Source organism: Linepithema humile, chromosome 7, assembly GCF_040581485.1.
Source record: "Linepithema humile isolate Giens D197 chromosome 7, Lhum_UNIL_v1.0, whole genome shotgun sequence".
Classification (NCBI taxonomy): Eukaryota; Metazoa; Arthropoda; class Insecta; order Hymenoptera; family Formicidae; genus Linepithema; species Linepithema humile.
The window spans coordinates 22347303-22357090 of NC_090134.1; the positions used below are offsets into that span (position 1 = coordinate 22347303).

Sequence of the window (9788 nt, forward strand, 5' to 3'; positions counted from 1 at the left end):
TCTACCCCAATTTTTCATTGTTATTTTATAATTGAAGTTTCGAAACTCAAAATTATATTGAGAGACAGCTCGTATAGCGCATCCACCAACAATCTATCCATAATATATTCATCATTCATTCATCGTCCTTGGATGTGTTTATATACAGAGAACGAAGAATTTTAATGGAAGTGATATGTTTTTCCACCTAAATGATATAACGGAAATTACGCGAATTTAAATGTTAAAAAAAAACCTTATATTCATTTTTACACGTAATAATTATTATGGCCAATATAATAATCACATAAATGGCTTCACCACGAAGATTAGTGCCCGCGCTTAAACAATTGTCACCTCGGCCACTCGAAAATGTATCGAATATCAGGTGAGCACATAAATATCTTATTTATTTGAGCCAAAAATTATAGACGTGAGTAATAATTTAGCAGAGCATCAAGTCCAAAAACTCCAAATAACATTCACAAAAGAAAAGAATACGGAAATCTGTTGTCGCCGTTTAATATTGATACACCAAATCGAGTCAGAATACTAAAGGACGGGCTGACAAGGAAACATCATCCTGTCCTAGGCGCAGGTGGTTTCGGTACCGTGTATAAGGCGATTTACAAAGGTATTTTATAATGTACATTAATTTTTATCGACAAACTTGATTGTTGAATATATCGAGAAAGAGCAAAAAGAAAGTGTTCAAGTTTATTTTATTATTATATAATTATAATATATATTATAATAATAAGGGAACGAAGTAGCAGCTAAAGTGATTCAACACAAACAAGACGACTGTGAAATAATAAACTCTGAGAAACACGCGGCCGCTTTACATCACGCAAATATCATAAAGATATTGAATATAGAACAAGGCAACAGTTTAGCAATGATAACAATGGAATTATGCGGAATATCGTTGCAAGATAGACTGCAGGAATCGGCACTGTCGAGAGAAAAACGTGTTTCCATTTGGCGAGACATCGCCCATGCGCTTCAATTTTGCCACAATTCCGGCGTGATACACGCGGATGTTACAGCGACCAATATTTTAGTAGCTGCCGATGGTCAAGCTAAACTCACCGATTTTGGTAGCTCTGTATTAATCAACAAGCCGCACATTGCAATCAAACCGCGAGTAAAACCCGTTAAATTTTTACTAAAAAATAGCTTAAGTATTCTTAAGAATACTTAAAAATCTCTAAATTTCCTAATTTTAGGGCACACCGGGTTACGCATCGCCAGAAGTGCTCAAAGGAAATGTACCTACATTTGCCGCTGACATTTATTCACTAGGAATCGTAGCCTGGCAAATGCTATCTCGAAAAGTGCCTTTCCACGGATTGCATGTTCACACCATCATATATATCTCTGCAAAAGGAACACGTCCTGATGATGAAGCTCTGGATGATGAGTATGACGGAAGATACAAAGAGTTGTTCAGAGCAGCGTGGTCGCAAAATATTGCGGATAGGCCTCCGATGAATGAAATAATCCATAGACTCAGTTTTTTCATCGATTGTTGATCTTTATTCAGTCAAAACTGAACTTAAGCATACAGTATTATTTGCAATACTTAGTCAGATTACTGTTTACACCTTATATAGTTGTAGTCTTGAGAGAATAAGAATAAGTGTAGTGTACTTGAAATAATGATTCAATAGTTAATTTTATGTATCTGGCATCTCGCCGCCAGGTACCAGCTGTAACAGAACAAACAAATTATAACAATGTTTTGTCATGCCAAAAAACTCAGAATAACAAAATATTTTAGCAAATTTAGTTGAATACATTAATGTGCACTGATGCATATTAAAGTTTGTTGTAAATTTTAGTCTTTAATTGTGAAAACATATTATAACATGAAATATTTTGACATGTCTGATATATATAGTGAAAATAATTATAAATTTAGTATCAGATTTCAATCTTGATCAGATTTAATCAATATGTAGCAATGCAAATTAATGTAACCAATCAAATTTGCTATTAAATAAAAATGATAATGACCATAGTAATGTTACTGCCATTGAGAAGAATCTGATCCAACTTTGTAACTCTGCGGCCTTCAGGAGTTGCTTCACTTTCTGTTACATCTTCCAATAACATGTTCACAAAATCATCGAAACCTTGCAGAGTTCCTACGATTTCCTTGTCATTTTTCATGATAATGTGTATCCGAGAACCAATGCACTTGTCGACTAATTCTATACACATAGTTTCACATAATATATCTGTTTATTCTTGGATTGAGGTTAGAAATACTAATGTTATTAAATATAGAATATAAATTGTTATTATTTTACCTAAAGGCAACAACGTAGACGGATTTGTGCTGACCGAAGTAGCCATGGCGATTTATATACTGAATGATCCAGTGATTCGCAAAAATACAAACAACCTTTACTAATATAACTGATCACAACAATCGCCAACTCGCCATCACTGTCGTGCGTAATGACGTCAGATTTGAGACTTGCACACCGCAAAAGAACATAATACTAATATATATTATACATATAATATAACATATTATATATATATATATATATATATATATATATAAACTATAACATATTATACATATATATATATATATATATATATAAACTATAACATATTATACATATATATATATATATATAAACTATAACATATTATACAAATACTATATATATAATACGTATAAGGACGTTCTAAAGACGTCTTAAAGACGTTCTAAAAAAGACGTCGTTTTTTAATTTCTTTAACAATTGGCATTTTAAATTTTGACAAAAAAACTTTCCAAAAATTTTAAAAGAGACGTTTTAATTATATAAGTATTTTACGAGCATCCTAACACTGTCAGAAAGTAGCCCAGAAGCGAAAATAAATATGTAGAAAAATTAAGATTACTCGCTGGAACGGCTCCATTTTAGTTGGGATTTTATGAAATTGTTAACAGGAATACATGATGATATGAGCTAACTCATAACAATCGGTACACTTACTATCAATGCATTCGTAATGTTGCTTTAGCTAACCAATAAATGGCACTGCCAGCGCGAGTGAACTTCTATATCTTCATGTGCTCCTATTAACTCCTGTTAATTTCTTGAAATTTCAACTAAAATGGAGCAATTCTGACTGTTTCATAAGCGCGCATGATTTATAACCCCTCAATTCGAACGTGTGATTAAAAGAAAGTGACAACACACATTGCATTTTATTAAATATTTATATTTTTTAAGGTATTTTAAAAGAAAAATAAAACAAATTACTTATGCTTAATATTTATTAATCTTGAAAAAATATATTTTACATATCTAGTCTCCTCTTTATTTAGTTTAACGATTAACTTTAATTATATTCTATTGCTATAATTTCTTTCTTAATCCTTTTAATTACTTTCATTAAGAAGTTCATTAAAGAAAAGTGTCAATGTAAGTTCCAACATTTGTTAGAAGTATTAAAAAAATTAAAGTACACTTTATATAATAACTTATTATGTTTAGACTGTGTATAGAGTTTAACGAACTTATTCCTTTACATCACCTACACCGTCAGGATTTATGGCAAATGTCGCTTCGCTCTCTGGTAAACATGGTGAATCATATATCTTGCATATTCTAGTTTCTCCTCTACCTTTACGCAAGTATAATCTCGTTGTACTCGAATGTGCCAAAATGTGACCACCAATCGGTTTCTTCTGATCACCACCAAACATACTAGCAGCACCATCCACTTGTGCAACCACCTGATTTGTTATAACAACGGCGATCCCGTGTTCATCTGCCAGCCGCAGCAGCATCCTGAGGAATCGTGCCAAATGATTCTGCCTGGCAGCTAACTCACCTCTGCCAGAATAATCGGTTCTATATAAACCAGTCGCACTGTCAACTATCAGCAGGGCATATCTTGCTTCTGTCATCATGGCACTGGCTTGAACCAACAACTGAGTCTGATGATCAGTATTATATGCTCTGGCACAAGCAACGTTGTCAAGGATGCTCTCTCCATTGATCTTGTATCTCTCAGCCACTGCTAGCAATCTCTGTGGTCTGAATGTACTCTCTGTATCTATGTAGATGCATCTGCCCTCAGCACCGCCCATACAAATCGGCAGTTGACAGTTTACAGCAAGAGTGTGACATAATTGGGACTTTCCCGATCTAAACTCTCCAAAGATCTCTGTAATAGACCCGGTTTCTATTCCTCCGCCCAACAGTTTATCCAATTCTGTAGAGCCAGTAGTAATATAAACAATATTAGCACGTGTCTGATGTATCTCTGTGGCAGTCTTGAAGCCCATCATAACAATCTTAGAAGCCTCCTGCAGCATCTTGTCTGCTTTTGCCTCACTAATGCCCTTGATAGTTACAAGATCCTTCTTGGGTGCAAAGGCCACTGATTCAACAGTGTGGTAACCAGCTTCCTGCAGTTTCTTAATGTCTCCCGCTGTGATGCCATTTTTCTGTACATTGATAAATAATACGAGAAAATAAGTGAAATATTGTAAACATGTTTAAACATGCAGACATAAAATATATGAAGACATGCCGACATAATGTAAAATTGAAATTACACAACATAACTCACCTCCAGTGCTTTAACTAACTTTGCTGGAGTATATTCGTCCGCGTCGTCTTCCGCAAGGAGAGTCGTTGTTGACGCAATCATTTCCATTTTGACGATGAAGTATTGTCACCAAAAACACTGTGCTTTAGGTTAGTATGTCCGAGCTTCAAACTTGAATACGTTTGTGCGCCAAAATGTCACGTGTGGTTATCATACTGCAACATGTATGCACACGTACGCAAGCATGCGCGTTTAAATCAGTTGAAACCAAAACCAAGGCGACAGCTGCAAAACGCTCTGCAGAGCACATATGCGCGAATTTCGATTGGTACGTATGAATCCGGTCTGTCGGTTGGCAGCTCTGGCACCAGGAAATTACAAACTTTACCACTCGAACTTTTTAACGATTTTGTAATAGTTTTGCGCTTTATTTCATAATATATGTTATAATAATCTATTAACTAATCTTAGAAACTGTTATATATACAATTTTGTTTTTTAAACACAAACACACACACGCTCACATACACAAAAATATATGTATAACATAATTGTTTCATATAATTTTTTATATCAATTCTTATTAATAATTATTAATTCTATGTTCACAAGAAATAACAATCTTAAGAAATACCAATATGTGAAATAAAATATATAAATAGTAAATTTATATTTTACATAGCATTGCTTCAGAACAGAAATCAGTTGTTCTACATCATTCGATTGATTATTCTGAAATTTACGTAAAATTGCGCTTAAGTATATAAATTTCTTTCATATTATTATACATAAGATTACATATAAGATAGATTAATTTAATCATTCAGAAAATCTTTACATAGGGCAGTTATTTTTTATTATCACCAATTTTATGTTGATTTTAAATCCTTTACATACATTGGTCCTATAGTATTACTACATACCATCTTTGTGAAGCAGTGAAAATTACATTATTGTAACAATTTTCATTTTTACACATATAAATTATTTTCTTCTTCCATTGGCGATGTTCGTCATCATATTTGCTTAAATATTAAACTGAGCGTTTATATTAATAAAAAAAACTGTATTTTATTACGCGCATGAACAAATATATAATCATTAAAAATTTATACTATCATTAGTATAATCTGTAAATACAAATGTGAGTTACGTATTCGAAAATTCTTATTTAGTATATTTTTCGAGTTGTTATATTATTTGTTAGTATATTGTGCACAGAATTTGTTTTTTTTTTTTTTTTTTTTTTTTTAGAGAAACAATTACTGTGCACCATACAGATTTTATATATGCTCTTTTGTGTCTAGATCTTTTCATATTAATTGGATAATTATAGCACAGTAATTGTGTCTTGTAAAAGCTTAGCATGTTTGATAAAAAGAATTAATTAGTATTATATGATCTTTCTGCCTAATAGTGCTTCATAATTAATAATACATATTAATATGAGTATAAAAGTAATTTTATTAGTTATAAATTCTCTACAATATTAATATATTTGAAAACATTAAACATTTTTTATTGCTATCTTGTAGAATAAATTTTCGCCATTTTGAAAGAAAAAAAATTGATATAAAAAAATTTATATGCATACAATCGAAATTATCAAAATTTTGAATCGTTTTCACGAACTAATCGAGAGTGAACAAGTATAGAAAAATTTTCATGAACATTTAACTAGTACATAAAGTGCAAGATCACCATTTTATGCATATATATGTGTGTGTGTGTGTGTGTAAACAAATTTTCTTATCTAATAATAATTAATAATTTGTATGATATAAAGCATTCCTTGAGAATGTAGTCTTAGTGTAAATAATTTCAATGATTATGTACATCTATACAAGTCAAATTCGGAATCAAACTATTTTTGCACCAAATTGCTTATAATGCACATAATTGCACAGCAAACTTCGTAACTTTTATCAGATAAATGTGTACAAACGTATTTTTAGTCTCATTATCGTACTTTTTTTCAAATCTTATTTAACATCTCAATTGTATTTACAAAACAATGTTAGGCCTATGAAACTTAGACTTTTATGAAAAGATATATCATTGAAAGAAAAATATATTAATGCTCTCTAATGCATTAATTTGATTCAACAAAACTTTTCTTTTTTAAATACTATAGTTTTATTTTGTCACATAAAAATGGTAATTCGATAATTTGATATGATTTTTACAACTACAAATATATTGAACATATATATTGAAACAGAAATATTAGTTTGCTGAAGAATAGATATTAAAAGTAAGAGGTAAATTCTAGTATTATTTTCTTATATAAAATTAACTCGTGACAAAAACGACTAAAGAATAAAGAATATGTCAATAATTGCAAACAGACATAGGTTATTAAACGACTCCTAACTGTACATTACTTCGTAATGAGTATTATATTTTCTTTTTTTCCACTATTGTCCATTGAATATCAGTATACTATTTGTATTTATATGTAACGTGACAAGGACACATAAAATGTCATTGAGAAATAGAATCAAAAGTTACCATTTCCCTGTTTTGTAAAAACAATATCTTCTGCTTTATATATTTTCTTATAAAATATTATCTCATAAACAGTTTGGTGTTTTGTCTTAAAACACAACTCAATATATAACTTTTATTGAACAATATTTGCATTGTAATAAGAAAAAGATTTTAATAAGATAGAATTGCACAAACTTCTACATTATGATCAAATTATGAAAAATAGTATTTATATATATATATATATATTAGAAGTTTGCAAAAGCTGGATTTTTAATATTTTTTTTCTTCTTTATGAATAATAACGAAGCAATCGCACAGTTCAACCAGTTCATACGTATTTATTTTATCCTTCTGGATTTCTTAAATTGTTTTTAATGCCGAGAAATTATTAATACTTAACTTCAAGTCAATCTGCAAGATCTTTTAACGTTTGCATTGAGTCGACATCGAGCAATGCTTGAAACTCATCTTATAATTCCATCTATGCAGTCTGATAAACTTTTGCAAGCTCCTAATATTCTAGATAAGTATAAATAAATCATTTATATCAGTCAATTTTCTTATAGAAATATGTTATATTAAAGAAAATCAAACTTGTAGATATGCTTTTTCATTCTATACTTAGCATTTGTTCTCTCTTTTTCTTTCTCTGTCTCTCTAAATGCTATTAAACATATAATATAGACACAAAAATTGCACTTATAATTTTTCTTCTTTTTTTAAATAGAAATTTTTAATACAAAATTTGGTTATATCCAATTTATCTTAAAATGATCGTTTTGCATAAATTATCATTTTTATATAATACTCAATTATATATAAAAAAAAATAAAAATATGATTCTTACTTCAACATATCGTTAACAAGTTAATGTTAACAGGCATAAAAATATTATCGATCGCTGATTAAACATGACATGTTTATGTCATGCTTATGCGTAAGTTCAACTAGCTTTCACAGGACTGTAATCTGTTTTTTCTGGATTTACAATAACTTGTATTACATAACCTGGCTGTACTTTTGCTTCTTCTATATGCATTTTATCACCCAGCAGTTTACCACCAAAAAACCACCTTTGACGTGATGGTTCCAAACCTTCTTGACTCTATTGCAATTGCGATAGCAATTATTGTGTAATACATACATACATATTTGATTGAATATAATTAATATTATACAAACCTGTAATTTTTTCTTAGCGATACCAATGGTATCATTACTATAAACTGGCAGTTTAACTTCTCCTAAAGTAGTCGATAATCTAAGTTTCAACATTTGTTCTGTTCCTCCATCAATTGGTTCTATGCAGAATATAGTAATAAGATAAAATTGTTTATAAAGTTATATTTAGATAGTTTTCTGTAAAATTTTATTACCTGAACAATCAGCAGGGGAATCTCTTCCATTGTCTTCCTTTACGATATTAATTGGGTAGGACAAACAATAAATAGGTACTTGATAACGAGTTCCTAACTCGTCATAACATTCAGTTAAGAAACCATTTGGTACAGAAATATTAGCTCCATCTAATATAGCCTGTGCCAATTGATAGTCTTGTGCTTCCGCTGCAGTTGCACCTGCCCTCAATGCATCCCAGATTTCCTTGCGGCCGTCAAATGCTGGTGCAGTATCCCAAAACTCATCTCGCTTACTTCTCAGTTGACCCTCGGTCAAAGGTACATCCGATTTCCATCTGATCACTTCGTGACATAAAAGATGATTTTTTCTTGAATTTCCTTTATAACAGATAAATAAAAATTAATTGTTTTGTTTCTTCTTCTGTTAAAATTAATGTATGTTTTAAATATCACTCTAAGTTTACTACATAATCTGTAGTAGTTCTTGATTCTTTATACTAAGAAATAATATATATCACAAATTTATTATTCATGTAATATAATGTGTAATAAACAAGATAAGTAGCCTTTTCTTAATTTGATTGGTTATTTAGATTTGTGTTTTGTTTCAAATATAAAAAAATCTTTGACTTATTTATTTCTTATTGTATTTGGATGGAACTATGTACACATATTTAGACAACACAGAAGACTAGAAAGCATTATATTGGCTTGCAGAATGTCTAAATATCTTACATATTCCTCACAAATATTTTTGTTATTCATTTGGATAGTTGGGTAAAATTATGTGTTTATATGTTTAAGCATTTGTCAATAATGTAATCTAGTTCTAAATTGTACAATAAATAATAATTAGTTGTATAGTGAACTAAAATTGTGTTAGAAAGTTTTGAGTAAAAATCGACTACATACTCTACTTATCCAATGCTGTTATATTGATGTTCCAGTATTATTTACACTTTTATAAATATTGCACTTAATTAAATAGAGATAAATGATATACATATACGTATGTTTAATGATAATTGTACTTCAAATATAAGACCAAGAATTAAATTAAATTGACATCAAGGTTAGTTAATGCTCAATGAATCTTTTATATGATAATTTTGATCGTACAATCTCACCTGAATTAGTCCTTGTTGAATTTTCTGACGTATCATTAACAGAGGCATTTCTTGCCCTAGTTATACCTATACAGCCTCCCATTCTACGTAACTGGAGCAAATAAACATTTCACTAAAATTTAATAATACTTCGCATGACATTTTCTTCCATCTTATCCAATCGAATCATCATCGTGGCCATATTGCATGCTCTCCAATAGAAAAAGGGTTTAGGTCTTTGCTAGATGTGGTTTAAATCTCAGCTAGAAGCAGAATCGAGTCTCCA

The 9788-nt window shown here is 30.3% G+C and overlaps 4 protein-coding genes across 5 annotated transcripts; 1 reads left to right on the forward strand and 3 right to left on the reverse strand.

The window, feature by feature from the left end:
• The first annotated feature begins 224 nt into the window (after positions 1 to 224).
• On the forward strand, positions 225 to 1690 carry Mos (Mos oncogene). 2 transcript variants are annotated; one of them, XM_012369172.2, is made up of 4 exons: positions 225 to 367; positions 432 to 613; positions 741 to 1126; positions 1209 to 1690. In XM_012369172.2, the coding sequence occupies exons 1-4, from the start codon at positions 291 to 293 to the stop codon at positions 1512 to 1514; spliced, it is 951 nt and encodes a 316-aa protein (XP_012224595.2). In that variant the 5' UTR covers positions 225 to 290; the 3' UTR covers positions 1515 to 1690. The 2 variants fall into 2 exon arrangements, with proteins under 2 accessions (XP_012224595.2, XP_012224594.2); XM_012369171.2 differs by having other exon boundaries at positions 226 to 367; positions 429 to 613.
• Positions 1496 to 2437, reverse strand: LOC105673507 (U6 snRNA-associated Sm-like protein LSm5). Its single transcript, XM_012369174.2, has 3 exons — positions 2295 to 2437; positions 1999 to 2195; positions 1496 to 1691 (listed from the first exon to the last, which is right to left on the reverse strand). The coding sequence occupies exons 1-3, from the start codon at positions 2338 to 2340 to the stop codon at positions 1659 to 1661; spliced, it is 276 nt and encodes a 91-aa protein (XP_012224597.1). The 5' UTR covers positions 2341 to 2437; the 3' UTR covers positions 1496 to 1658.
• An 807-nt stretch (positions 2438 to 3244) lies between these two features.
• On the reverse strand, positions 3245 to 4709 carry spn-A (RAD51 recombinase homolog spn-A). Its single transcript, XM_012369147.2, has 2 exons — positions 4567 to 4709; positions 3245 to 4441 (listed from the first exon to the last, which is right to left on the reverse strand). The coding sequence occupies exons 1-2, from the start codon at positions 4651 to 4653 to the stop codon at positions 3506 to 3508; spliced, it is 1023 nt and encodes a 340-aa protein (XP_012224570.1). The 5' UTR covers positions 4654 to 4709; the 3' UTR covers positions 3245 to 3505.
• Positions 4567 to 9744, reverse strand: LOC105673494 (ubiquitin domain-containing protein 1). Its single transcript, XM_012369150.2, has 4 exons — positions 9524 to 9744; positions 8415 to 8774; positions 8221 to 8339; positions 4567 to 8143 (listed from the first exon to the last, which is right to left on the reverse strand). Exons 1-4 carry the CDS (start codon positions 9603 to 9605, stop codon positions 7982 to 7984), a joined length of 723 nt encoding a protein of 240 aa, XP_012224573.1. The 5' UTR covers positions 9606 to 9744; the 3' UTR covers positions 4567 to 7981.
• Positions 9745 to 9788: the final 44 nt, after the last annotated feature.

Excerpts from the sequence above, each read along its gene's own strand:
- Mos (XM_012369171.2), top strand. The coding sequence starts at position 291 with ATGGCTTCACCACGAAGATTAGTGCCCGCGCTTAAACAATTGTCACCT. Across the intron at positions 368-428 it reads GAAAATGTATCGAATATCAG|CAGAGCATCAAGTCCAAAAA; the intron begins GTGAGCACATAA and ends GTAATAATTTAG. Across the intron at positions 614-740 it reads GTATAAGGCGATTTACAAAG|GGAACGAAGTAGCAGCTAAA; the intron begins GTATTTTATAAT and ends TATAATAATAAG.
- LOC105673507 (XM_012369174.2), bottom strand. The coding sequence starts at position 2,340 with ATGGCTACTTCGGTCAGCACAAATCCGTCTACGTTGTTGCCTTTAG. Across the intron at positions 2,196-2,294 it reads GTCTACGTTGTTGCCTTTAG|AATTAGTCGACAAGTGCATT; the intron begins GTAAAATAATAA and ends CTATGTGTATAG. Across the intron at positions 1,692-1,998 it reads ATGGCAGTAACATTACTATG|CTGGTACCTGGCGGCGAGAT; the intron begins GTCATTATCATT and ends GTTCTGTTACAG.
- spn-A (XM_012369147.2), bottom strand. The coding sequence starts at position 4,653 with ATGGAAATGATTGCGTCAACAACGACTCTCCTTGCGGAAGACGACGCG. Across the intron at positions 4,442-4,566 it reads AGTTAGTTAAAGCACTGGAG|AAAAATGGCATCACAGCGGG; the intron begins GTGAGTTATGTT and ends ATCAATGTACAG.
- LOC105673494 (XM_012369150.2), bottom strand. The coding sequence starts at position 9,605 with ATGGGAGGCTGTATAGGTATAACTAGGGCAAGAAATGCCTCTGTTAAT. Across the intron at positions 8,775-9,523 it reads TTCAACAAGGACTAATTCAG|GAAATTCAAGAAAAAATCAT; the intron begins GTGAGATTGTAC and ends TCTGTTATAAAG. Across the intron at positions 8,144-8,220 it reads TCGCTAAGAAAAAATTACAG|AGTCAAGAAGGTTTGGAACC; the intron begins GTTTGTATAATA and ends CAATTGCAATAG.